This window comes from Equus asinus, chromosome 26 (genome assembly GCF_041296235.1).
Source record: "Equus asinus isolate D_3611 breed Donkey chromosome 26, EquAss-T2T_v2, whole genome shotgun sequence".
NCBI classification, from domain to species: domain Eukaryota; kingdom Metazoa; phylum Chordata; class Mammalia; order Perissodactyla; family Equidae; genus Equus; species Equus asinus.
In genome coordinates this window covers 27,889,836-27,916,918 of record NC_091815.1, presented here as the reverse complement: position 1 = coordinate 27,916,918, position 27,083 = coordinate 27,889,836, and the positions used below count along the sequence as shown (strand labels likewise).

The 27,083-nt window shown below is 61.5% G+C and overlaps 1 protein-coding gene across 8 annotated transcripts; it reads left to right on the top strand.

Annotated features, from left to right (window-relative positions):
- The first annotated feature begins 218 nt into the window (after nt 1–218).
- On the top strand, nt 219–27,011 carry CIC (capicua transcriptional repressor). Of its 8 annotated transcripts, none has more exons than XM_014867538.3 (21): nt 219–360; nt 3,533–6,346; nt 17,924–18,073; nt 18,157–18,391; nt 18,472–18,601; nt 18,696–18,878; nt 18,960–19,125; nt 20,113–20,315; nt 20,412–20,637; nt 21,075–21,178; nt 21,432–22,665; nt 22,756–22,943; nt 23,311–23,432; nt 23,535–23,701; nt 23,807–24,097; nt 24,194–24,519; nt 24,772–25,025; nt 25,125–25,279; nt 25,358–25,489; nt 25,788–25,919; nt 26,015–27,011. In XM_014867538.3, the coding sequence occupies exons 2-21, from the start codon at nt 3,544–3,546 to the stop codon at nt 26,380–26,382; spliced, it is 7,569 nt and encodes a 2,522-aa protein (XP_014723024.1). In that variant the 5' UTR covers nt 219–360; nt 3,533–3,543; the 3' UTR covers nt 26,383–27,011. The 8 variants fall into 8 exon arrangements, with proteins under 8 accessions (XP_014723024.1, XP_044616234.1, XP_070355199.1 ...); XM_044760299.2 differs by lacking the exon at nt 219–360 and adding an exon at nt 982–1,134 and having other exon boundaries at nt 20,140–20,315; XM_070499098.1 differs by lacking the exon at nt 219–360 and adding an exon at nt 982–1,134 and having other exon boundaries at nt 24,197–24,519; nt 25,128–25,279.
- The last annotated feature ends 72 nt before the right edge of the window (nt 27,012–27,083 follow it).

The window sequence follows — 27,083 nt, the reverse complement described above, 5'->3', positions numbered from 1 at the left end:
GTTCTCTCCCCTCCCGGTGGCAACAGGGCTTTCCGCGGGGCCGCGCCAGACTTTCCGAGGTTGTTGATTGGTCATAGGCCCGGCCACCCAACAGCCAATCAAGCGGGGGAAAGGTGACATCACTCGTTCTCCTCCCCTTCCCCCCACCCCAAACTTCTCTACTCCCGGCTACCGGCAGCAACAACCACGTGGGGGAGGGGTAAGAGAGTAGAACCCGGTGAGGTCATTGCGCCGCCCCGGCCGCTGCTGATTGGCTGCGGGGCTCACGAGTGGCGGTTGGCTGCTCCTCGCACCTCCCCCTCGTGCCGCTGCCGCCGCCACTGAGAGGAGCCACTGGCGACGCCACAGCCGGGAATCCGGGTGAGTCGGGGCCCTAGGTCTAAGACCCTCCGGGTGTCCAGTGAGGCTCACGAGGAACTGCCTTTTTCGACTTTTTCTCCTCGCCCGGGTTCTTTGGTGCTCCAGCCACTCTGTCACATGGGAGTTGTAGTCTGCCTTGTACCGTCGACTATGGGCCGGAGACGTAAAAAGACTACCCTTCCCAGCAGGAACTGCGACTAGCCGGTCAACAAACGCTGAGGCCACGCCTTCTAAGCCTGATCATTGGACAATCCGTCCCTCAGCCCCTCCTTCTTGCATTTCATTGGCTACTGTCCCTCACAGAGGCTGGGTTCCGGCCTAGAGTGCAAGGCGACTGGGTACTGTATTTGTCATTCGGCACTAAGACGGCCTGCAATTGGTCAATGCTGGTGTCTATCACTTGTTGTAGGCAGATCAGACGGTCGTAGGCTCAGGTTGATGTCGGTCCCAGAGGGAGGCCGGTCTTCGACTTTGGCCCCTCCCCCTAGCGCTGCCGGGTGGGCACGATTGGTTGTGGCGAGCGTCGCTCGTCGTCGAGAGGCGGAGCCGACCAGGCTGCGAATATCTATTGGCCTAGGACGGCGCCGGTCAGCGGGGTTGTGGCCGGTGATTGGCTGGCTGCTCCAGCTGTTGCAGGTCCATTCACCATTTTGTGTGTTGGAGTAAAAAAAAAAGGGAGAATCGAGAGGGAGAGCCGGAGGGGGGGCGGGGAGGGACCGGACCGGACCGAGCCGGGGCCACGGCCCCCCGCCCCGAAACCCCGCCAAGCCCGAGGTGAGGGGCGGGGCCAGGGTTGACACGGGCAGGGGGGATTTGGGGTGCTGGGGGCCGAGAGGGGACAGGTGGCAGGGACGGGGAGGGGGGAAAGAGGGAAAGGGGTGGGTGGGATGGTGGGAAGGGGGGACAGAGTGGAAGAAGTGGTTTGGAGGAGGGGTGACAAAAAATAGGTGATGAGGAGGGGGTGGTGGGCAGAGAATGGGTAACAGGAATGGAGGGGTGACAGGACTAGATCAGGGTGACAGGGAGAGGGAGGGGACAGAGTTGGAGGGGGTGACAAGGAGAGGTGATGGGGAGAGAGGGTGACAGGTCCAGAGATGGCTGACAGGAGAGTAACTGGAAGGAAGAGGTGACAGAGATAGATGAGGGTGACAAGGAAGGGGTGACTGAGGAGGGGGGCCTAGGGTCGGTGAGGACAGAGGTAGAGAGAGAAGTGGTGACAGTATGGGAGACAAAGTGGCAGAGAAGCTGGTACCAGGAGGGCTGATGAGAGCAGAGGGCATTAGACCCTGAAGAGCCAGGGCCTGGGCTGGCCTAGGCTTCAGGAGTTACTGCTCAGATTCTGAGGGAGGTGAGGGCCCACAGGGCCTTTGGTGGGAGTTCTCCAGCGTGGAGTGGACAGGAAGAGAGTAGGCCCCAGGGGAAAGAAAGAGGCTTGGCTGCTGGGGTGAAGAGGCTGAGCCAGGCAGCAGGGTGCAGGGGTGCCAGGCAGTGTGGTTGTAGGCCCTGGGTGGGGTATGCAAAGGTTTGTGTTTGGGCAGGACTGAGGCCGGATCTCAGTCCCCAGGATGGTGGCCCAGCCGGTCAGTGGGGAGAAGGTGGTTGTAGCAGCCCAACTCCTGGGCACTTGGATGCCTGCCCCAGTGTGAAAAACCCCCGGGTCCTCCAGGCTCTGCCTATGAGGACCCCAGGATTGGCTCAGAGAAGAGGCCGCCTGGGACTGCAGGGTCCACAGGAGCAGCAGGCCCCAAGTAGGAGAGCATAAGGTCAGGGGTCCCGTGGGAGCCTAAAGACTGAGTCGGGGGAGCCTCCGATTGTGTTTGGCTTATGGTCCTGGGCCCCCAAACCCTCCCAAAGGCTCCCTTTTGGTCTCTCAGGTTCTCTTAGTCACTTCAGAGTAAAGTTTTTTCCCTTTTCTTTTCTCAGGGCAGCTTGAAAGGGGGCGGGCAGTAATGACTGTTCAGGAAGTGGGTGAGGTTGGCCTGCTGGGCTGTCCTGCTTTCTTTGACCTTCTCCCACTTACCCCCACCTGGAGTTGGAGGGCATATTTGGGGGCGAGGGGGGCCCAGCTGGCTCAGCCACCCTGCCAGAGCCAGCCCAGCCAGGGCGGGGATGCATGCAGGCCAGAAGTGGGGGCTGGGTTTGCGGGTATCACGCTGGGTGCTGTGGGGGGAGGGGCAGGCTCTCATCCAGTGGGACAGCGGAACCCTGGGGTGTAGCTCTGTCTCCCACTGTGTGATGACGTGTGTGTGCTGGTGTGTGTGTGTGTGTGCGCGTGCGTGTGCTCATGCACGGCCCCGTGGCAGCACTGGGTATGAGCTCTTGCCCCAGACGTGCCCCTGCCTGCTCCTTGCCAGGATCTGGGGAGATGGCTATACCTGGCAGGCCCGAGGTGCAGAGCAGAGTGGGCAGCTGTCCCTTGGGACTTTCAGCTGTCCACTCCTTCCCACAATGCCTGGCCATGCCAGGCTGCCCAGAGGGGTGAGGGGAGGTGGAGAGAGGCTCACATCACAGCCCAGGCACCTCCCTTTCTGTGCATGTGTGCCTGTGCATGTGTGTGTATGACTGCGTGTGCTCTCTGGACGGTGACAGTGCAAGGAAGCATGCCCTCTGGATCATGTGACAGGCGGCACACTGAAATGGTTAGGAGTACAGACTCTAGAGCCCGGTTGCCTGGGTTCAGGCCCTAGCTCTGCCATTTCCTAGCTGGGTGAATTTGAACAAGTTGCTTGATCCCTCTGTGCCTTGGTTTCTTCTCCTGTAAAGTGGGGCTGATAGTAGCACCTGCCTCTTAGGGCTGTTGTAAGGATAAAATGAGTTAGGCCCTGGTCTTGGCACAAAGTGAGTGTTCCATAGGTGTGAACTGTTGCTGCTTCTCACACCCCCCGGGGCAGTCAAAGTGTGTGCGTGTGCCTGCTGTGTCCTCTGCAGAGGGAGCAGATGTATGTGAGTGTCCCCAAGGAGCCAGAGTGTATAGCTCCGGGAATGTGGGTGCCAGTCTGTGTCTGGGTGCTGGCCAGGGGCCCACATGAGATGGGGACAGCCAGGAAGGAGGCCTCAGGGATGACGGAGTTGAGATGGTAGCCTTAGCAAGTGGGAAGTCTTGGGGGATGCTGGGTCTGGAGGGTTTCCTAAGTTGCCCCCGATGATCCCTGTCTGCTCTCCTACCCTGCAGGTAGACAGAAGATGAAGCCAATGAGGAAGGCGTGCACTGGCCTCCCAGGTCCTGGCAGCGGCGGCAAGTCCCCACCAGCCACCAGGGCCAAGGCCCTGAGGCGGCGAGGGGCTGGGGAGGGCAACAAGCCAGAGGAGGAGGACGACGAGGCACAGCAGCAGCAGCAGCAGCAGCAGCCAAGCCCAGAAGAGGCTGAGGAGGGTGAGGAGGAGGAAGCTGAGCGAGGCCCCGGGGCAGAGGGGCTGCCCCCGGAGCTGCACCCCGACGACCCAGCCCCAGGCCCAGCCGAGGACCCCAAGGTAGAGGGAGAGGCAGGCCGCTGGGAACCTTCACTCAGCCGAAAGACAGCCACGTTCAAGTCTCGAGCGCCCAAGAAGAAGTACGTGGAGGAGCATGCGGGTGGCAGTGGCAGCGGTGGGGCCGCTGGGGCCCCTGAAGAGCGGTCGCGGACCCCCGAGGAGGCTGGTGCCCTGGGTGTGCCTCCACGGCCACCCACCTCCACCCGCTCCTCCTCCACTGACACAGCCAGCGAGCACTCAGCTGACCTGGAGGATGAGCCAGCTGAAGCTTGTGGGCCAGGCCCCTGGCCCCCAGGTGGCACCAGTGGTGGCTATGATCTGCGGCAACTGAGGTCCCAGCGGGTGCTGGCTCGGCGTGGGGATGGCCTCTTCCTGCCAGCTGTGGTGCGCCAGGTGCGCCGAAGCCAGGACCTGGGTGTGCAGTTCCCTGGGGACCGGGCCCTGACTTTCTATGAGGGGGCACCTGGCGGTGGCGTGGATGTAGTTTTGGATGCCACGCCACCACCGGGCGCACTGATGGTGGGCACAGCCGTCTGTACCTGTGTGGAGCCTGGCATGGCTGCCTACCGTGAGGGTGTGGTGGTGGAGGTGACCACCAAGCCAGCTGCCTACAAGGTCCGCCTCAGCCCTGGCCCCAGCTCCCAGCTGGGTCCACCAGCCACCCTACCACAGCCCCCACAGCCACCACACCGTGAGTCCGAGGAGGCTGTATGGGTAGCCCGCTCCAGCCTGCGCCTATTGCGGCCCCCCTGGGAACCTGAGGCCTTGCCCAGGAAGCCCTCCAAAGGCCCTGAGGAGGAGCAGGCTGAGCCTGGGGCCACCCTGCCACCCTGCCCTGCTGCCCTGGACCCCAAGCAGCCTGAGGATGCTGAGGTCTCCAAGATCAGCTTTGGTGGGAACCTGGGAGCTTGTGAAGAGGGCGAGGAGAAGCACCCGCCAGCCCTGGGCACCCCAGCCCTGCTCCCACTGCCCCCACCCCAGCTCTTGTCACCGCCACCAAAGTCCCCAGCCTTCGCAGGCCCAGGCCGCCCTGGTGAGCAGCCTTCACCCTGCCAGGAGGGGAGTCAGGGCGGGAGTCGTAGCAGCAGCGTGGCCTCTCTGGAGAAGGGGGCTGCGCCGGCCGCCCGGGCCCGCACACCACTGACAGCCGCCCAGCAGAAGTATAAGAAGGGCGATGTGGTCTGCACACCCAACGGAATCCGCAAGAAATTCAACGGCAAGCAGTGGCGACGGCTGTGCTCACGCGATGGCTGTATGAAGGAGTCGCAGCGGCGGGGCTACTGCTCGCGCCACCTGTCCATGCGAACCAAGGAGATGGAGGGCCTGGCGGACAGTGGCCCAGGTGGGGCTGGGCGACCTGCCGGCGTGGCAGCCCGTGAGGGCAGCACCGAGTTTGACTGGGGTGATGAAACTTCGCGAGACAGCGAGGCCAGCAGCGTGGCTGCCCGTGGAGACTCACGCCCACGCCTGGTGGCCCCTGCTGATCTGTCCCGCTTTGAGTTCGATGAGTGTGAGGCGGCTGTGATGCTGGTGTCCTTGGGCAGTTCACGCTCGGGCACTCCTTCCTTCTCCCCTGTCTCCACACAGTCGCCCTTCTCTCCCGCCCCATCACCCTCACCCTCGCCGCTCTTCGGCTTCCGCCCTGCCAACTTCAGCCCCATCAATGCTTCACCGGTCATCCAACGCACTGCTGTACGCAGTCGCCACCTGAGCGCCAGCACCCCTAAGGGAGGCGTGCTGACGCCACCAGACCTGGGCCCCCACCCGCCGCCACCTGCCCCCCGAGAGCGCCATTCCTCTGGCATCCTGCCCACCTTCCAGACCAACCTGACCTTTACCGTGCCCATCAGCCCTGGGCGGCGGAAGACAGAGCTCCTGCCCCACCCAGGGACATTGGGGGCCCCTGGCACAGGGGGCGGAGGAGCTGCTGCAGACTTCCCCAAGAGTGACAGCCTAGACTCTGGTGTGGACTCGGTGTCCCACACACCTACACCGTCCACACCGGCTGGCTTCCGGGCTGTGTCACCTGCTGTGCCCTTCTCCCGCTCCCGCCAGCCCTCACCGTTGCTGCTGTTGCCCCCACCTGCTGGCCTGACCTCGGATCCTGGGCCCTCTGTGCGCAGGGTGCCTGCTGTGCAGCGGGACTCTCCTGTCATTGTCCGCAACCCTGATGTGCCGCTACCCTCCAAATTCCCTGGGGAGGTGGGCACTGCCGGAGAGGCCCGGGCTGCAGGACCTGGGCGAGGCTGCCGAGAGACCTCGGTACCCACCGGGGTAGCCAGTGGGAAGCCTGGCCTGCCCCCTCCTCTGCCAGCCCCAGTGCCCATCACTGTGCCTCCAGCTGCGCCAACTGCTGTGGCTCAGCCAATGCCCACCTTCGGCCTGGCTTCTTCACCCTTCCAGCCAGTGGCCTTCCACCCCTCACCTGCTGCCCTGTTGCCCGTCCTGGTGCCCAGCAGCTACACCAGCCATCCTGCCCCCAAGAAGGAAGTCATCATGGGTCGGCCTGGCACAGGTAAGAGGTGTCGGGGGGATGGGCACAGTGAGCGTTCATTTTGCACAGGGCCTCTTATGAACTGGCTGTCAGGAGAGGTGAGCTCCCTACCTCAAGAGGGTTTCAAGGGGAGGCTGGGCTCCTCTGCACAGCTGTTGCAGTGGGAATTCACGCATCAGGCAAGGGACTGGACTTTGAAGGCTCGAAGCAGAGTTTCCAGAGGCTGCCTGTTGGGAGTGCACTCTTGAGGGGCCCATCAGTCAGCAAATCTTTCCTGAGTACAGGCTTGGAGCCAGGATGCCACAGAGCTGATGGGGTAACAGAGATGACAGTCATGACGACAGCTCCTGTGTCTGAAGGACTGGCAGGGGCATCGCCATAATAAGCGCTACGTGTGGGTTATCTCACCAAACCCTCCTACCCACCCCATAATGTAGCACTCACAGCATACTAGGCCCTGTTCTAAGCCCTTTTCAAATATTAGCTCGTTTAGTCTTCACAACAATGTGACAGGCAAGTGTTATGATTATGCTCGTTTAGAGGAAACTGAGGCCAGGTTAGTAACTTGCTCAGGGGCACATGGCTAGCAAATTCTGGAGCCCAGGCAGGCTGGCCCATGACCACTCAGCTGTAGTGCTGGGTTACAAGTGGGAAAACTGAGGCTCCAGTGGGTGATTCTGCTGGGAGTTGGTGGGACCAGGACTAGAGCCTTCATCTTCACCGCTGCACCCAGTAAACCTCACAGGTGTGGTCAGTGCATGGAGGGGAGCTGGGGTGTGCTGAGAACACCTCCAGGTGTGACTCGAGTCTGGCTGCCCTCAAGACAGGGCCTGTAAGCCAAGAGTTGAGGGATGAGTGGGAACCAGCAACCATGGGGCAGAAGAGCATCCTAGGAAGCTGATGGGAAGGCTGTAACGCTGGAAGGAACATGGAGAGGAGAGGAGAGGAAAGCCAGTGTGGCAGGAAGACTAAGGCCAGGGGCAAGGAGAGTGGCATTTCTGAGATGGTGCTGGAGAGCCAGGGGGCCTTGTCGGAGCAACTCTCAGGGTGGGTGACAGACCTGTCACCAGCCCCTTCCCTACCGTCTTTTTCTTATTTATTTATTCGTTAAGCTGATGTTGACTGAAGGCCCCCTCTGAGCCTAGCTCTGTGCTTGTTGGTGCTGAGGACACAGCCCTGTCTTCACAGGGCTCACAGTCCCTAGAGTAGACAGACCTATCCCTAGACAGTGACTATTCAGAGTCATCAACGCTGGGCTGGGGGAAGCCCAGGAGGCTGTGGGAAGTCATAGAGGGCTTCCTGGAGAAGGGGTCAGGGGCCTCTAAAGTGAGACCTGAAGGGTGTACAGAAGTGAGCCTGGCAAGGCCAGGAGGAGGACCTTCAGGCAGAGGGAAGAGTTTGTGTAAAGGCAGTTTGTGCAAAGGCCTTGAAGTGAAAGCAAGTATTTGAAGGAAGTTGAATGTACGAAGTCAAGGGGTCTAGATGGTGGGTAAGTGTTAGGATGTGTGGCTGTGTTGGTGAGCAAGGGTCAGAGCATAGAGGGCCCTTATGAGACTTGTGAATTTTATCCTGAGGACACCAGGGAGCCATGGAAGGTCTTGAGCCAATCCAACCACGGCTATACCGTGGAGGGTGAGTTCCAGTCCCTGGACCAGAGGTCAGGAGGCCAGGGAGGAAGGAGGCTGGGGTGTGGATCTGGAAGGAGCCACTGTGCCTTGGGCTGGGGTAGAGGCCAGTGCAGGAAGGAGCCCAGGCCCAGCCCAGATTCAGGCAGAGGGACCCATATACTGAGGTTGTGAGCTGTGGTTTTCACCCTGCCCCCAACATTTTTTACATTTGTTCCTATAGTTGATATGAGCAAAATTCCACAGAAGTGGGCACAGCAGGGATTTCTGTCCTTAGGCAGATGATGAAATGGAAGCAGAAGGACTCCAACCATCCCCCTTTCCCCCACCCCCCCGCATGCCTTCAGCCCCCAACATTGCCCTCATAGCATCATCTCATGTGACTCTCACTGTTGCCCTGTGGGGAGGGATGGCACTGACGCAGGTGACCTGAGGCCTACTGGGGCAGGCCCAGCAGGGGTTCCTGCCATTTTCCAGATGAGGAAAAGTGAGGTCCTGACAAAAGAAGAGTCCTGATTGAGGTCACCTTGCCAGGGAGGGGCAGGACCAGGCCTTTCACCAGGTCTCCCGATCTCCAGGTCACAGGACTCTGACTAACAGGAGTTACAGTAATAATAATTTATTGAGCACCACCCAGGCATGTGCCTGGCACACTGCTCACTAAGTGCTGACTGAACATTTATTCACCGAATCCTCACGAGGTCCTGGGAGGTCAGCATCATTACTAGTTCCAGTGGACAGAGTGGGAAACTGCAGCCCAAGAGGTTAAGTGACTTGCGCAAGGTCACCCAGCTAGGAAGAGGGAGAGCCAGGATTTGAACCCAAGCTATCTGGCTCCAGAGCCCAGGCTCTTAAGCACTCTCAATAATAATGATGATAACAGTAATAGTAACCACTCTTTATTGAGCATTTATCATGTGCCCCACCTCAGGTGTGGGGTCACCTCATCGAATCCATTTCATGCTGTGAAGTGGGGATTACCAGCCATGTTGTCAAGGCGAAAACTGAGGTTCAGGGAAGGGAGGCCCCTTGCTGGAGGCCGCCTGGTCGTCAGAACTTGTCCAGTGCCTGTCCTGGCGGTTCTGAGCAGCGCCTCCCTGACAACACCCCTGCTGAGGTATCCAGGCTGCCCTCAGGTTCCCAGCCAGCAGGCCCTTTTGTTCTTCTCCCAGAGGCCTCCCTAAACCCTTGGGAGGTAGGCACCTTGCGGCCTTCTCCCTCTGAGGCCCAGATAGGGCAGACTGTGCCCAGTGTCATAGTGAGGCTAGAGTCCTGTCCCCTTCTGTCTGCCCATGCCAGGACCTGACCCTCACTCTGGGAAGCAGGTGTGAGGGGGTGGCCAGGGGCAGCTTGCCTGCTCCTGCCCCCCGCTAGGCATTTGCTTCCGCTGGGGGACGTGCCGGGGCAGGCGGCCCGGCATTCTCCACATTCTGCGCATGGCCGGGCCAGCCAGCTGCCATTGCCACCTCCCTCTGACTGTTCCCGCCTGCTCCACAGGAGAGGAAGCCGCCCCAGGGCCTGCAGCCCCAGCCCAGGAGGCCAGATGTCTCAGCCCCATTCCTGGCACAGCCTCTCTTCCAGCTCCCAGCTCCTGCCTGGCTTCCCTGTATTGACAGGCAGTGCCCCTTCTCCTGGGCCTCTGTCTACCCGTCTGCCTCTCTTTGGGTCACTGTATGTCTATCTCTCCCTTGGGTTCCTGTGTCTTTCTCTGTCTGGGTCTCTCTCTTGACCTCTGTCTGTCTGTCTGACTCTCTATCTGAGTTTGGCTTTCTATACCTTTCTTGGTTTGTCCCTTCCTAGATACTAGTCCTTGTCCAAACTTGCATCCGACCTTCCTTCTGTTTTGGCCCCCTCTCTTGGGATCCTGTGTTGCTGGTTCAGCCTTGGCCTCTCCCCTGGCCCTCTTTCTCGCACTCCTTAGACTTAACTGCCCCCATCCTAGTCCCCCACGCCCACCCTGTGCACATCAGGTGCTCTGTTCCTTAGAGTCAATGAACAGTTGCTAAGCATCAGGTCCCCTACTCCTTTCTTGCAGAGTGTTGGGAGGTTGTCCAGGCCTGGGAGCCCCCTCTGGTTCCGTGACAAATTAACTGCCCACTGTTGTCCCTGAAACCTGCTGAGAGGTGTTGGGAGTCATCCTGCAGACCCATCTATATCCAAGCACCTGTTCCCAAGACAGGCAGGAAGGCGGAGGCTGTCTGGGCCAAGCTAGGAGATCCGGCTTTGGGGGAGAAGCAGGAAAGCAGCTCCTGTGCCCACCCACCTGCTAGAGGGCATGACCCAGTTCACCCTCCACCTCCCACAGCCTTTCAGGAGTTAGTGTCAGCTCCATTTAACTGAGTCCCACACATAGTCCACCCCAACGGGTAGGACCTCAGAGACCAGGCAGTAGCTACCAGCTATGCTTGGGCAGGTGGGGAAAATGAGGCCAAAGAGGGCCCGAGGGTCTCCTGACTCCCCAAATCCAGATTCTGCCAAGCAGACTTTCTGTCTTATCTCAAACAATAAACCCCATCTCTCCCACCAGAGGTCCTTCCTCATCCCTCCACCAGGCCAGAGCAGTCCTGGGGTAAGTGGGTGGGGAAGGCAGATGTGGATGCAGGCACAGACAAGGATGAGCAGAGGGAGGCACAGAGTCTGGGGAAGCTAGAGGATGGAGACTCTGTGGCTCCATGCGGGGTGATGAGGGAGGTTCAGGAAGGCTTCTCATTAGAGGTGACATTTGAGCTGAAGCATGGAGGAAGGAGTGGATTTCAGGGTGGTGAAGGAAAGGGAAGGGCCATCCAGGCTGAGGCCGCCCTAGGAGCAAAGGCCAGGAGGGGTGAAAGTGCATGACCTCTGAGTGGCTAGCTGAGGCTGCAGCTGACACTAGAGCCTAGGCTTGGCGAAGGGTGCCAAAGACGACGGGTCCAGCCCGGCCAGGCTTGAATGCCAGGCGGTGAAGAGCCAAGAAAGGACTTAGAGCAGGAGAGAGAAAAGGCTGGATCTGGATGTCAAAATCCCTGGAGACTGCCCTGGTGAGGAAGGAGGCTTAAGCTGGGAAGAAGAGGATGAGTTGCAGAGAGGAGAGACGGGGCGTTTGTGAGGTAACAGGAGTCTTAGAGACTTCGTGGAAGAGCCCCCAGCACCAGGCGCTGCGAGGGGTCAGGGTGCCTCCTGGCGGCGGCGGGTAGTGGGGCAGTCGGCGCGCGCATGCGCAGCGCGCGCGCGCGGGGGAGGCGGGGTGCGGCCCCGAGCCCCCGGCGCCGGGGCATTAATGGCTCCATTAGTGGCCGGGAGGGAGGCGCATTAGCGGCGGCGACGGCGTCTGGCTCCCATTACCACCGGCGGCAGCGGCTGCACCGCAGGCGGCTGGACCCTAGCCCGCTGCGCCGCCTCCTCCGCCCGCACCCCATCCCCTGTTCCCGCTCCCCACGGGGGCCTGGGCCAGGGAACCCCTGTCTCCCTATTTCGGCGGAAAAGCTGATCGTGAAGCCAGGCAGACCTGGGTTCAAATCCCAGCCTTGCCACCTTGACTGCAAATCCTATCCCCTCTGAGCCTGTTTCTTGTGAAGCGGCGGGGAAACGGTGTAGTGGGGCTTTGTAGATCCGGACGGGCACCCCGAGAGGGCCGCGCCCAGCCCCCGCCGGCACCTAGTGCGGCGGGTTCCCGCGCCCCGGGGAGTAGGCCCAGGCGGCGTGCTTCCGTCCTTCCCATTGGCCGCCGTCTCGCCCGCCAACGCCGATTGGCCGAGACCTGCTCCCCAGCCCCGGCGCCATTAACCCCTGCGCGGCCGCGCCCTCGGGCCCAGTGGGGGCCCCCCCCCCCCGCAGACAGCCTCGGTGCCAGCTGGCCCGCTCCCCGCCGCGGCCCGCGTGGGTGTTAGGCCGGCCGGGCACCCTCCCGCCCTCCCAACACAAAGCAGCTTTGTGGGGCCCGCCGGGGGCTGGCTGGGGGCCAGGCGGCGAGTGGAAAATCTCGTGAGCGCGGGGAGGGGAGGAGAACGCAGGGCGGCGCCCCCTCCTCCGCCCGGGCCGTGGCGCCTCCCTCAGCCCGCGCGGACCAGCCCTCTAGGCCCCGTTGCCCATAGACTACCCCCCTTACCTCCGCCCCTTCCCACCCCCAAACCTACATCCCGCCCTCGGTCCTGTCCTGCCCGTCTCCCAATCCCTGGGGACCCTCCCCCACACCTCTCGCCTGCCTCTCTTTCCCTCCTGGTCCCCTTGCCTACCCCAGCCCCACTCACACTGACTCACCCTGGCGCTATTTTTAGGCCCCCATCCCTCCCGAGCCGCACCAGCCCAATCCTGGGCTCGTTCCCCAGGCAACCCTGGCGGTCGCCGACGCCGCCCCGGGGTGGGTGGGTGGGTGTGTATGTGGAGAGCGGGTGAGGGGAGCCGGGGACACTGGCGTGGTGAGCCGAGGCGGGGACCCGCGGGCGACGGGGGTTCGGTGCCTCTCGGGCTCAATAAACGGGCCCGGGAGTTCAAAACGTGTCTGCCTGTCCCTTAGTCTGTCAGCATCTCTGGCTGTGCGCCCCAGGCCTTTGGGCAGGCCTCAGCCTGTGCCACCCTGGGTGGCAGTTGGTGTCTCTGTCTGGGCTCCCTGCCCCAGGCAGGGGTGGGTTGGTACTTTGGGGGCTGTTCAGGGCCAAACCTTCTGTGGAATTGGTTATGGGGTGGTGCAGGGAGTGACTGCACCATACTTCTGTCGAGTACCTGCCTTGAGCGAAGAATGACGTTGCGCCCCTCTCAGAAGGGGCTGGGGCCCTGGTTTGGGGAGCCCCTTCTGCCTTTCCCAACTAGGGAGGCCCCAGTTACTGTTGGGGTGGCTGGAGAGATGGAGCCATCTGGGGATAGGACCTGCTCCTCCTTCTCCCCTCTTAATCACCCCCACCCAGGGTTCCTTCGCTCCAAACAATGGAAGCTAAGTATAGGGCTGGCCCAGTGCCCAGGGCAGGGGGGCCCTTCCCGCCCGGATTCCGGCCCCTCCCTGCCAGGCTGGGCCCCCACTTGGCTGTACCCTACCCTGTAAGGGGCCTCTTCCATCTCTCCTATGTGGGCACTGTGTCTTCTAGCAGATGTGCAACCTTCCCAGATGTGTGGGGCCCTCTTTCCCTGCTGTGCCAGGCCTAGCTCTTTTTCTCACCCAACGAAAGTGCGGAAGCTGAGGACAGGGTTTCTCCGAGCTCTGTCCCTGGGCTGCCTTGTAGTGGGGAAGGGGTTAACTTTGCCAGTAGGTGACTCACCGGTGGGGAGAGGAGGGGGCAGTGGTGGGGAGATAGCGGGCCACATTGATTTCAGCCTTGATTTCTGCCTCATGTTGCAGTCCCTGGGGCAGTGAGGTAATGGAGGGTCTGAGTCTGGGGCTGCATAGGGAGGAGGGGGCAGTCACCTAATAGTCCCGCTGGTAGCCCTTCCAGGCTCACAGCCAAGTGTCTGGCCCTACAGTCTCTGGAGGTCAGAGGGCTGCAGACCTCCCCTTCCCCTCTGGGCTCAGGTTACCTGGTTTTTGCCCCTCTCCATGCCTTCAGCTCTGTCAGTGAGTGAGGCAGGCTGGGAAAAGGGTCTGTCTGCACCTGTCGCTGACCCCACCTGTGTAGAAGCCCAGTCTTGGTCCATCTGAGCCTGTACAACCTTGACCTGCCCAGATGTGGCCCTAGGCCTCTGCCTCTACTGGGTGTGGCCTCAGGGCCCCTCTTGGGTGATCCAAGGCCTTTGTCACTCTGCCTGCTGGGCCCCAGACCCTTGCCTGTGTCTCCGTGTGTGCCCTCTGACCTTTCTGTAGTTCACCAGTCTTTCTGTATCATTGTCTGACCATATTCCTGGGCCTCTGTTTGGGAGCCTCTGCCTGTGTCCACCCTGAGGTTAAATTTTCAGTAGTAGAATGAGCACTTGAATTGGAGCACTGGGCTGTTATGTTCTGGCTGCATGATCTTGCACAATTTGTTCAGTTTCTCTGAGACTCATTTTCTCATCTGAACAATGGGCATAATAAAGTGTACCTCCCTAGTGGCTGTGATGATTTAATGAACAGGATAATACATACAACCTCTCAGCACATAGCAGCCCCAGTGTTCGTTTCCTTTATTCCTCCTGGCCCTTTTCTGGAAGAGGTGGCTCCCAGCCTAGAGTGGTAGGGCCAGCCCATGGTGGTGCTCTGGGGCCCCCTGCCTTACTCTGTGAGGTAGAGGGTCACAGGTGGCTGCTGAGGGTCAGGCAGGGTAGCTGAATGACCGTGAATGGCCATGGCTCTCTGTATACCTGATGGGCCAGGGTGCTGAAGTGGTTACTGCTCACCATGGTAAATTTATATAGTGTATGGGGTCAGTATGATGGCTGTGCATTACCCTGTTTCCGGGACAGGAGTGCCAAGAAGGCCGTATGGAAGATCGAAGAGTGTGTGTGGTTGTGTGGGAGGGATGGGGGTGGGGGGTGTGATGGACAAATGGTGGCTGTGATGAGGTGTGTGAGATAATTCTGCCTGTTTGATATGTTGTGTTTGTATGATGATTCATGTGGGCTGTTGGATGTGTGATGAGGATCTGTATTGGTTAAACATGTATGACAGCTCATGTATGAAATGGGTGATGTGAAGAGGGTGGGTGAGAACGAGTGTATATGATGGTGGGTAGGGAGTAGGGTGGGGTAGTACATATATGTGAGCAGGTGTTCGAGGTGTGTGACTTAGTGTGTGACAATGTGAGTGTAAGACCAAGGGTACATGTGACCGCGGGGTGTGTATGATGATGGGTGTGGCAGGAAAGTCGGTCTATGAGGAGGGGCTGTGTGTGTGTGACTGCTGGTGTGAAGGCTGGAGGGCTCAGGGGTGGCTTGCCCAACCCTCCGCGCAGCTGGTCTGCCCTCCGGGGCTGTGCGCGCCCTGGCCGGCGTGAGGGAAGCGGGTCGAGCCGCGCGTGAGCGTGTTCCTCGCGCAGACTGGACACACACACCGCCACACACAACCCCGGGGCCTCCGCAGCGCGGCGCCCCGAACCGCCCCTCTGGCTCGGTGCCTCTACTGCAGTGCGCCCTCCCTGCCACCCTCCTCCCATGGTCCCGCCCCCGGCCATTTCGGGGCCAACCGGAGCCCGCCCCGCCCTGCCCTTATTTGCATATGACTGACGTTCCCTTAGGGTGGCCAATGGGGGCGGGCGCGGCGGGGCCTGACCCGCGCGCGGCGGCGGCAGCCAATGGGCTCACGCGTGGGGGGCCGGGCTTGCGCGGAAGGCCGCGGGGGAAGCGGGGAAGGGGCGGGGGGAGGCGCGGCGGGGGGAGGGGAGCGCGTAGTAGTGGCGGGGCGGGGAGGCGGCGGTGGTTCTGCGCGGGGCTCGCTCGGAGCGCACGGACCCACGCACGCTGGTCCGTCCGTCCGCCCGGGGCCGGAGGTCGACCCGGCGCTGAGCCGCGGGCCCGGGGCCCGGAAAGGCGGGGCGGCGGCGCCGGCAGCCGGGGCGCGCGGGGCCAGAGCCGTTACCCGCCGGAGCTGCGAGGGAGGGAGCGAGCGAGGGAGCCAGCGAGCGGGGAAGGGAGGGGGCCGCCCCCGCGCACGCGCGCCGCGCCCCGCCCCGCCTGCCCCGCCCGCCGGGCTCCGCGCGGGAGGAGGGAGAGGGAGGGGGCGGCGCCGATGGCCCCCGTGCCGCGCGCCCCGTGACGGCCCCCGCGCGCGCCGGGGGGCGGGGCGGGGCCGGCGCGCTCTGACCTCCCCCGCCCCCCCGGGCGGCGGGAGGCAGGCGGTGCTGTGCGCAGGCGCGCCCGGCAGAGACCCCCCGCGTGGGGCGGCCAGAGGGGGTGGCGGGGGGGGGCATGCGGCGACGGCCTCCAGCTCCCCCCGGGCCGGAGCGGCGACGGCCGAGAAGCCGGCGGCGGGCGGAGCGGCGGCGGCCGCTGAGGAGGCGCGAGCCCTGGTCGGGCCCCCCCGCGCCGGACCATGTACTCAGCCCACAGGCCCCTGGTGCCCGCGTCCGGCGCGGCCTCTCGTGGCCTCGGCATGTTCGGTCAGTAGCGTCTGGGCCGTGGGACTGCAGGGGTCAAGGTGTCGGCGTGCTAAGTGCGGAGTAACGGTGATGGGGGTATAGGACAGGAATGGTAGAGGCAGAGTGAAGGGATGACGGGGAAAGTTACAGAGCTCGCTTGGGCCAAGTGGTAAGTGACGGCAGGTGAGAGTGCAGTGGAGTGATGGGAGTGAGGAGTGGGGAGTAGCTAAGAGACAGCTGTGCTACTAAGGTGATGGGATGAAACAGGTCCGTTGTCATTGGAGGTGAGCGGTGCAGGGTAATTGGCTTCAGAGCATGGAGTAGAATAGGAGCAGCTGAGACCTGCTGGTCCTAGGTGCGGAATAGAGGGGGAAGGGGCTGTGATTGAGTAGTGGGGCTAAGGACAGGGCTTGGGAAATGAGTGAGGCACTCAGAACAGAGTGATGGGCTGGAGTGTTTGTGATGTGCTTTACTGAGGGGTAGGGGAGAGACCCGGGAACCTCGAGGATAGTGCACTGGGGAGGAGTTCAAGAGGGGCAGGACCAAAGGACTGTTCCACTATTGTCTGCTGGGCCCCTTATTCCCCACCCAGCAGAAGATGGGCTTCATCAGAGGAGGCCCTGATGAGAAAGATCTTTGTGAAGAGAGGGACAGGTCCAGGTCCCTGGGGGCTGTATGGGGTTGGAGGGCTGAGCAGGCTTTTGTGTCCCCAGTGCCCCAGGGGTAAGGGACAGGTTCATCATAGCATCTGGAGTTCCCTCCAGTGCTGGCTTCCTTATCTCTCTGCTGTTGCCTGTCTACTTTTTCTTTTGTCAGCCTTTCAAAGAATCGGGTCTCAAGGCCAGTGTCTCACATAGGGAGTCCAGGCTTCTGAAGGCTTGAGGGGGTCACCCCAGGTCAGATTGATCTGCATCGGGGGAGGTCTGGAATGATGGAGACCAGGGTTAGGGCGTTTCCCTCCTCCCTTCATCGTCTTCCCCTAGCAGGGGCCTCCTCGGCTGGTTCCACTTCCCCCAGGGAGGCACCAGTGAGAGGGAAGCCCACTCCTAGCCTCAGCCCACCCCAGGAGTCCAGCAGGGGTGGGTCTCAGCCCAGGACTTGCCCTCCTACCACCTAGCTCCTGAGGCTGAAGGTTGGACCCCTGGGACCGGCCCCCTGCTGAAGGAAGTGCCTTCCTGTGTATAGCCTCAAGGAAACACCTGGCACTTTTGCTTGCCCTGGGCAGAGACTTTTAACAACTTTGTTGTGTGCTCCATTGTCTGTGCCTTTTCTTCCGAAGAATTTGCCCCACACCTCTTTCTGGGCAGGGGAGCTGGGCTCTGCACCCAAGATAAGCTCAGGGGTGTAGAGGAGGGAAGGCCTCTTCATAGCCAGTAGGTTCTCTTTGGGGGTGAAGGGGAAAGATGCAAGGAGCCACCTGTGCCCAATCCGGGAAGGGCAGATCTGGTCCCCTGGGGTCTGTGATAGGAGCAGGGAGGCAGGGAGAGAGACTTGAGACCCCACACCCTGTGGGTAATGGAGAGAGGAGGGGAGGGGAGACCAGGCCATCTGCCTCAGGAAAGAGAAAGGGAGTGTGAGGTCAAGGTGAGGGGCCGTGTCAGATGGTAACATGGGTGCTGGGAATGTGGCATGACTGGAGAGGGGGGGTCCCAAGGCCTGTTCAGGTCCTGGGGCCTTGGGAGTGTGAGATGGCAGTCGAACATGGCCTGGTTTGTGACAGGAGCCAGTCGTTCCTCTGGTCTGGTCCCTCGTGGCAGGGCTGGTGGAGGTGGGGGAGGGAGTGAGGCCTGAGGACTATTTCCCTTCCTTGCTTCTGTTTTTTTTCTTATAAACCTAGAAACCTTTCAGGGAGGAGTTTATCCTGAGTGATGTTACATGCACAAGCCTAAGAGGCTGGGGAATAGGGAAGAGGGTACAAAGGATGGGTGGAGCCACCTCATCCAGGGTGGAAAAGAGCTTGAGTTGGGGGTCAAGGCCAAGCTCTCTTGCTGCACAGCTCAACTGGCCCCTTCCTACAGTGTGGACGAACGTGGAACCTCGCTCTGTGGCTGTGTTCCCGTGGCACTCCTTAGTCCCCTTCCTGGCCCCCAGCCAGCCTGACCCCTCTGTGCAACCAAGTGAGGCCCAGCAACCTGCCAGCCACCCAGTGGCCTCCAACCAGAGCAAAGGTGAGGGGTAGAGGGCTGTGGGAAGGCATGGGGATGGGATTGAGGTGGCCCAAGAGCCCCCTGAGCTGCTTCTCTACCCCCAGAACCTGCTGAGTCGGCCGCTGTTGCTCATGAGCAGCCACCAGGCGGGACAGGGAATGCTGACCCTGGGCGGCCCCCTGGAGCCACATGCCCTGAAAGCCCAGGGCCCGGACCCCCCCACACTTTGGGCGTGGTGGAACCTGGAAAGGGCCCCCCTCCCACCACTGAGGATGAGGCCCCTGGCGCTCCAGGAGAGCCCCGGCTGGACAGTGAGACGGAGAGTGACCATGATGATGCGTGAGTGCCCTGAGGCTTGGGACTAGGGGATGCAGTGGCCACAGACGTGGCCCTCACTGTCCCTGCTGCTCCTGCCACAGCTTCCTCTCCATCATGTCTCCTGAGATCCATTTGCCTCTGCCACCTGGCAAACGCCGGACCCAGTCCCTCAGTGCCCTGCCCAAGGAACGAGACTCATCTTCAGAGAAGGATGGACGCAGCCCCAACAAGGTGCCTCATTCCCACCTGTCCCCAGCTCGCCCTGTGGCCCTCCAAGCCTGACTCCTGGTCCTAACCATCCCATTTGGGCCCGTGTCTACTACAGCGGGAGAAGGACCACATCCGGCGGCCCATGAATGCCTTCATGATCTTCAGCAAGCGTCACCGGGCCCTGGTCCACCAGCGTCATCCCAACCAGGACAACCGAACTGTTAGCAAGATCCTGGGCGAGTGGTGGTACGCCCTGGGACCCAAGGAGAAGCAGAAGTACCATGACCTGGCGTTCCAGGTAATGCCTCCTTCTCTTGGCTCCTCCCAGTACCTCTGGTGGGGTGGATGAATGAAGGGTCTTCCTGCCCTCTTCTGCCAGGTGAAAGAGGCCCACTTTAAGGCCCACCCAGACTGGAAGTGGTGCAACAAGGACCGGAAGAAGTCCAGCTCAGAGGCCAAGCCCACAAGTCTGGGGCTGGCAGGAGGGCACAAGGAGACTCGGGAGCGGAGCATGTCGGAGACAGGCACTGCTGCTGCCCCTGGAGGTTAGTCAGCCCCTTGGCTCTCCTGCCCTGCCATCTGCCTCTCTGAGAGCTGTCAGCTACCCCCTGCTTGCTCACCCCCTGCCCCAGAAGTTCCTCTCTTTTTTTTTTTTTAAAGGTTGGCACCTGAGCTAACCACTGTTGCCAGTCTTTTTTTTCCCCAAATCCCCCCAGTACACAGCTGTATATTTTAGTTGTGGGTCCTTCTAGTTGTGGCATGTAGGATGCTGCCTCAGCATGGCCTGATGAGTGGCGCACAAAGGAGCTGGCAGTTGTTTCCTGTGAAGGAGCCTGGGAGGTCCAGACAGATAAAATTTCCAAATGGCATTCTCATTACTATCGGCCTTTTACTAAGCATTTACTACGTGCCAGGCACCAATGGGAGCATAACTGTTAGGGCTCAAACCCACGCTCCATTTTCCAGATAAGGAAACTGAGACTCAGAAAGGCAAAATCATTTGCTCGAAGTCACAAGAAACTAGTAAATGGCAGAGCCAGAATTTAACTCCCAGCTTGGCTGGCTCCCAAGGCCACAGTTGGAAGCCCCTCGTTGGCTGCTTCTCCTGACTGAGGGTGTCTGGTGTGCCTGGCATCGTTCTGAGGCACTTTTCTGGAGTGATGCTGTGGGTATGGGCCCACAGCTCCATGAGGGTGGGGTCGTTCCTTTCTCTCTGAGGTGAGGGGATTGAGGCTCAGACAGGCCAGTGGTTATTAGCTAGCCAGTGCCACACATCCCTGTGTCCAGGCTCTCTCACTCTCTCAGAGGGGCTGCCTCCCGGGGGAGCAATGGGCTGGCTCCTTGCAACCCTAGAGGGCAGGAACCAGTGGGAAGGAGATGCTGGGCTGGTGGGTGGTGTATCTTTTCTGCCAGGTGGCCCAGGAATTCCAGCCTGCTTCTGCCCAGTACCTAGACTGATTTGCAGATGGCTTGGCCAGGCTAGGGGCTGGAGAGAGGCTTCCTGTCTGCAGCACTTCTCTTCCATTCTACAGTGTCCTCAGAGCTCTTGTCCGTTGCAGCCCAGACACTCTTGAGCTCAGACACCAAGGCTCCGGGGAGCGGCTCCTGTGGGGCAGAACGTCTGCACACAGTCGGGGGACCTGGCTCGGCCCGGCCCCGAGCCTTCTCCCACAGTGGCGTCCACAGTCTGGATGGCGGGGAAGTAGACAGCCAGGCACTACAGGAACTGACACAGGTCTGTGGTGCAAGCCATGGGGGCAGGGGAGGTGGACAGGGAGAGCTACCCGAAGGTGACAGCCCCAGCTGAGTTCTCCTTGCACCTGCTTTGCAGATGGTGTCTGGCCCTGCGTCCTACTCTGGCCCCAAACCTTCCACCCAATATGGGGCTCCAGGCCCTTTTGCAGCACCTGGTGAGGGTGGTGCCCTGGCGGCCAGTGGGCGGCCTCCACTGTTGCCCACCCGAGCCTCCCGTTCCCAGCGTGCGGCCAGCGAGGACATGACAAGTGACGAGGAACGCATGGTCATCTGTGAGGAGGAAGGAGATGATGATGTCATTGGTGAGCAGTTGCAGGGCCCAGAAGCCTGCCTGGGGAGCTGCAGGCTAAGGTTTGGGGGGTGGGCAGAGATTTGACCCAGGCTCTCAGGCCCCTTTTTTTTCTTCCCTTCCATGTTTGTGTATGATTGCAGGCATGTTCAGTTCAGGCCTTGCTGAGTAAACCCAGTCCTGCCCTCAGGAAGCCCCCAGCCAGGCAGGAAACTGGGAGGACACAGGCACAGCTAGGCTGTTGGGCACAGTGTTAGGTTTTATTATCTGCGTGCTCTTAGGCTCCCCCATTGGACAGGTGGCCAGACCCTGGGCTGAGGAACAGGTTTCCTGGAAACACTCACTGCCAGCTTGGGGCAGAACTGACGCCAGAGCCTACCTCCAGACTGTCCCTCCTGGGAAGTCCTGCACGCAGCCCCTATGCTTATCATGTTCCCTTCACTCCCTCAGCTGACGATGGCTTCAGCAACACTGACATTGACCTCAAGTGTAAGGAGCGGGTGACTGACAGCGAGAGCGGAGACAGCTCTGGGGAGGACCCAGAGGGCAGCAAGGTGAGGGCTTGGGACTTGGTGTTGTCTGGTCATACTCTTTCCTGGGAGGGGGAATGTCTGCTCTTGTGTGTGTTGACAGAGAGGGAGATTAAGGCCCAGAGAGGGCAAGCTATTTGCCCCATGGGGAACTGGGTCACAGCCTACGTGAATCGAGGCCTTCAGCTAGCCTGGCTGCCAGGTGGGATGGGGATGGCAGGGTGTGGGTATCCAGGCTCTCCTGACACGGGTGTGCCTCCTTTCTCCCTCCACCCAGGGCTTTGGCCGGAAGGTGTTCTCACCTGTGATCCGTTCCTCCTTTACCCACTGCCGTCCATCGCTGGATCCTGAGCCCCCAGGACCCCCAGATCCACCTACAGCCTTTGGCAAAGGCTACGGCCCCACCCCGTCTTCCTCCTCATCCTCGCCTGCCTCCTCCTCAGCCTCAGCAGCCACCTCCTTCTCACTAGGCTCAGGGACCTTCAAGGCCCAGGAGTCAGGTCAGGGCAGCACAGCAGGCCCACTACGGCCCCCACCCCCTGGGGCTGGGGGCCCAGCGACACCTTCCAAGGCTGCACGGTTCCTCTCAACGGATCCTGTTACCTTCCGACGCAAGAGACCTGAAAGCGTTGGAGGCCTGGACCCACCAGGTCCCTCAGTTATTGCGGCGCCTCCTAGTGGGGGAGGAAGTGTCCTGCAGACACTGGTCCTACCCCCAAACAAGGAGGAACGGGAGGGCAGTGGAGCCCGCATGCCCTCGGCCCCAGCCCCATCGCTGGCGTATGGGGCCCCAGCAGCGCCCCTGTCCCGCCCGGCTGCCACCATGGTCACCAACGTAGTGCGGCCTGTCAGCAGCACTCCTGTGCCCATCGCCTCTAAACCCTTCCCCACCTCTGGCCGGGCAGAGGTGTCTCCAAATGACACAGCAGGTGCCAGGACTGAGACGGTCACTGGGTCCCGGGCACCTGGGGGCTCCCCGCTGGGTGTCAGCTTAGTGTATTCGGACAAGAAGTCGACAGCAGCCACCTCGCCAGCCCCACATCTGGTGGCTGGGTCCCTACTGGGCACTGTGGGGAAGGCACCTGCTACTGTCACCAACCTGCTGGTGGGCACCCCGGGTTATGGGACCCCAGCACCCCCTGCTGTGCAGTTCATTGCCCAAGGAGCCCCTGGCAGTGGGGCCACTGCGAGCTCAGGAGCAGGTGCTGGGAGTGGCCCCAATGGGCCAGTGCCGTTGGGCATCCTGCAGCCAGGTGCCCTGGGCAAGGCTGGGGGAATCACCCAGGTGCAGTACATCCTGCCCACCCTGCCCCAGCAGCTTCAAGTGGCGCCTGCCCCAGCACCAGCCCCTGGGACCAAGGCAGCGGCTCCCAGCGGCCCTGCACCCACCACCAGCATCCGTTTCACCCTCCCACCGGGCACCTCCACCAATGGCAAAGTCCTGGCCGCCACTGCACCCACTCCTGGCATCCCCATCCTGCAGTCCGTACCTTCCGCCCCACCCCCCAAAGGTGAGGTCCCTGGCTGGGCAGCACAAGGAGGGGGGACAGCCCTTGTCAGCTCCCTTGTAACTTCCTCCTCTCTTGCCTCTTAACTTGCAGCCCAGTCAGTTTCTCCTGTGCAGGCCCCGCCCCCAGGTGGCTCAGCCCAGCTGCTACCTGGGAAGGTACTAGTGCCCCTGGCTGCCCCTAGCATGTCAGTGCGGGGGGGAGGGGCCGGCCAGCCACTGCCCCTGGTGAGCCCATCCTTCTCAGTACCTGTGCAGAACGGCGCCCAGCCACCCAGCAAGGTGAGGGCACCCTGGCTGTGGCCCCTCATTCATCTCCTCTGAGTGGTGGTCTCTCTGTCCTGTGGTTTCTGTGTCTTTTTTTCAGTCTCTTCTCCTTTTCTCTCTCTTTAATCTGTCTCTAGGACTCTGCCTTGCCATTTTCTTTCCCTTTTTCTGTGGATCTCAATTCTGCCCTCAGTGACTGCACCTTGTTCCTTTTCTGCAATCCTCATCTCTTGCTGTGTCTTCTTTCTCGTCTCTCCCTTCCTATCTCTATCTCGAATTTTGTGTTCCCTGTCTTTGCTGAGACCCACCCTTCTAGGTCTTGGTCTTCCCCTGCCCCACTCTGGGTCCCCAGCTCACAGCCTGCTGGTGGCCTTCCCCACAGATCATCCAGCTGACTCCAGTGCCTGTGAGCACACCCAGCGGCCTGGTGCCGCCCCTCAGCCCGGCCACGCTCCCTGGACCCGCCTCTCAGCCTCAGAAGGTCCTGCTGCCCTCCTCCACCAGGTAATGGCAATTGAACCCTCTCTGGAGGCTAGCCCAAGGAAGGGGTTGGGTAGGGCCTGCTCACCTCACCTCGCCCCTCTCCCTTTTCTTTCCCTGCGGCAGAATCACCTATGTGCAGTCAGCGGGCGGGCATGCGCTGCCCCTGGGCACCAGCCCTGTGTCCAGCCAGGCCGGAACGGTCACCTCGTACGGCCCCACAAGCTCGGTAGCCCTAGGCTTCACCTCGCTGGGGCCCAGCGGCCCTGCCTTCGTGCAGCCCCTGCTTTCAGGTGAGAGAAGCAGCCTGGCATGAAGAGCTCGGGACCCAGGGTGGGGCTGAGGCAGCCCAGGCCCTAATTCAGGGCCCTGCCTCCCCTCTGTTTCCCTTTCTGCAGGCCAAGCCCCGCTGCTGGCTCCCGGCCAGGTGGGCGTGTCGCCCGTGCCCAGCCCCCAGCTGCCTCCCACCTGCGCAGGCCCCGGAGGTCCCGTCATCACGGCGTTTTACCCTGGCAGCCCCGCACCCAGCTCCTCAGCACCCCTGGCCCAGCCATCCCAGGCCCCCCCAGGCCTGGTCTACACTGTGGCCACCAGTACCACCCCACCTGCTGCCACCATCCTGCCCAAGGGCCCACCAGCCCCTGCCACTGCCACCCCGGCCCCCACCAGCCCTTTCCCTAGTGCCACAGGTGGGTGTCGGGCCATCTCAGGGCCGGGTGAGTTGGGGGACCCAGGGGATAGGCTCCAGGCAGGCCTGGCTCAGCAAATGCTCTTCTCCTCATCAGCAGGCTCCATGACTTACAGCTTAGTGGCCCCCAAGGCCCAGCGGCCCACCCCAAAGCCCCCCCAGAAAGTGAAGGCAGCCATTGCCAGCATTCCCGTGGGCTCCTTTGAGGCAGGTGCCCCTGGGCGGCCTGGCCCTGCACCCCGGCAGCCCTTGGAGCCCGGCCCAGCCCGTGAGCCTCCTGCCTCCGAGTCTGAGCTTGAGGGGCAGCCTACAACACCGGCTCCTCCACCACCCCCAGAGACCTGGGCTCCCACTGCCCGGAGCAGTCCCCTGCCACCTCCACCTGCTGAGGAGAGGGCCAGCACCAAGGGCCCTGAGACTATGGTGAGTGCCTGGCTGGAGGCTCCTGCTGCTGCTTGATTCTGCCCTCAGCCTACTGTCTGCTCTTCTCTCCTTCTCTTCCCTGCACGCCTGTCTGAACCGTGCTCTGTGGGGCCTCGTCTGTCCTTGTTAGTCTGTGTGACTGGGCCTTTAAGGCTCTGTATCTCAGGCGGTCAGCATCCATCTCTTTGTGTTTCTGGGTTTTGCCCCATTCTGAACTCAGTGTTCTCCATCTCCCTGCCACCCCCACCCCAGGCCAACAAATTCCCCAGCTCATCTTCAGACTGGCGCGTCCCTGGGGTGGGCCTGGAGAGCCGTGGGGAGCCTCCCACTCCTCCCAGCCCAGCCCCAGTTCCAGCCCCAGCCCCTGGTAGCAGCAGTGGCAGCAGCGAGGGCAGCAGTGGGAGGGCAGCCGGGGACACTCCCGAGCGCAAGGAGGCGGCTACTACCGGCAAGAAGGTGAAGGTGCGGCCCCCGCCCCTGAAGAAGACCTTTGACTCTGTGGACAAGTGAGCATGGGCTGGGGGCCGTGGTGGAGTGTGTGGGGTTGGTGGGAGAGGGGGCAGCTGCAAGCTGGGGCAGGGGAGGTGACCCTGCCCACTCTCCAGCAGGGTCCTGTCAGAGGTCGACTTCGAAGAGCGCTTTGCTGAGCTGCCCGAGTTTCGGCCTGAGGAGGTGCTGCCTTCGCCCACCCTGCAGTCTCTGGCCACCTCACCCCGGGCCATCCTGGGCTCCTATCGCAAGAAGAGGAAGAACTCCACCGGTAGGCAAGCACGGGGCACCCAGGGTAGGTGGGGGACAGACTGGGGCCACCTCCACTGAGTTGCTTCTCTTTGACCAGATCTGGACTCAGCCCCTGAGGACCCCACCTCGCCCAAGCGCAAGATGAGGAGACGCTCCAGCTGTAGCTCAGAGCCCAACACCCCTAAGAGTGCCAAATGCGAGGGGGACATCTTCACCTTTGACCGTACAGGTGCCAGCGCGGTAGCAGGTGGAGCTGTGGGGGACCTAGGATTTGCAAGAGGAGTAGAGTCCTGGGAATGGGGTTAGAGATGGGAGAGGAGGGGTGGGTGTTGCCTTGAGGGGGGACAGCAGGTCAGGGGTGAGTTACGGAGTCCAACAGGCATCTAAGTTACCCCATGATCTTGGGTGGGTCCCCTCTCTGAACCCCACTGTGAAATAGAATTCAGTGAGGGCTGACATCAGTCGGTCAGTGTCAGGGGAGCAGGCTGCTGCAATAGGCTTGACCATGCTCCCTGTGCTGCTCCCAGGTACAGAAGCCGAGGATGTGCTTGGGGAGCTGGAATATGAGAAGGTGCCGTACTCGTCGCTGCGGCGCACCCTGGACCAGCGCCGGGCCCTGGTCATGCAGCTCTTCCAGGACCATGGCTTCTTCCCATCGGGTGAGCAGGTCTTGGAGTCTTGGTGGCACTTGGAGGGGACCTGGCTGCTCATCTCACCCTGCCCTCCCCACCTCCTACTGTCCTTTTGTCCCCAGCCCAGGCCACAGCAGCCTTCCAGGCCCGCTATGCAGACATCTTCCCCTCCAAGGTCTGTCTGCAGTTGAAGATCCGTGAGGTGCGCCAGAAGATCATGCAGGCGGCCACCCCCACAGAGCAGGCCCCTGGAGCCGAGGCCCCCCTCCCTGGACCACCCCCCACTGGCACTGCTGCTCCCCCTGTCCCCACTCCCAGCCCTGCTGGGGGCCCTGACCCCACCTCACCTGGCTCGGACTCTGGCACGGCCCCAGCTGCCCCACCACTGCCTCCACCCCCAGAGCCGGGGCCCGGACAGCCTGGCTGGGAGGGGCCCCCCCAGCCTTCTCCCCCACCCACTGGCCCCTCCACAGCTGCCACAGGCAGGTGAGGGGCCCTTGAGAAGATCCCAGGACCCACAGTACCCCCCTCAGGATATGGACAAGTATATAGGTGGCAGGAATGGGGGGGCAGGATGGATGCCTCCTCCCCAATAAAGCCATTTCGTCCTTTCCAGTTTGGGGCGGAATGAGGCCTGCTCCTCTTGTCTCTGCCCCCTCCCCCCACAGCTCCCTCCCTGTGACGGGGGGCAGCTGAGGGGAAGAAGGGGCACAGTCTCCCTCCACCGAGCCCCTGTACATAACCTGGAGTGTGTTACCTTCAGACCTTTTCACTTGTACTTTATGCAAAATGGCTCGTGTGAGGGCGCAAGCCGGAGGGTAGTGCGGGCCTTGGGCCACAGGGAGGTGCCTGTGGAGTAGGGGGAGTTCACGTACCCCTTTTTTCCCCAGAGGGGCTGGACTCAGGTTAGTTTGGGGGTGGGGGCTCCTGCACTTTGCCACAGGCATGGGGAGGGTTCTCTCCCCACCCCCTCTGCCCTCCCAACTTGGGTTGTACTTTCTAAGAAGGTGATTCCCCCTACCCTTGTCCCCATCCCCAGAACAAAACATGTTGATCATGTGCAATATTTCTTACTGTGCTGAGAAGCCGCAATGACCGAGATTAAAGCTGTTTAACACACCTGTGTGGCTGCTCGCTCTAAAAGGAAAGGGGTGTGGGTTGTGCCAGTCCTGTCCTCAGACAGCCACGGAG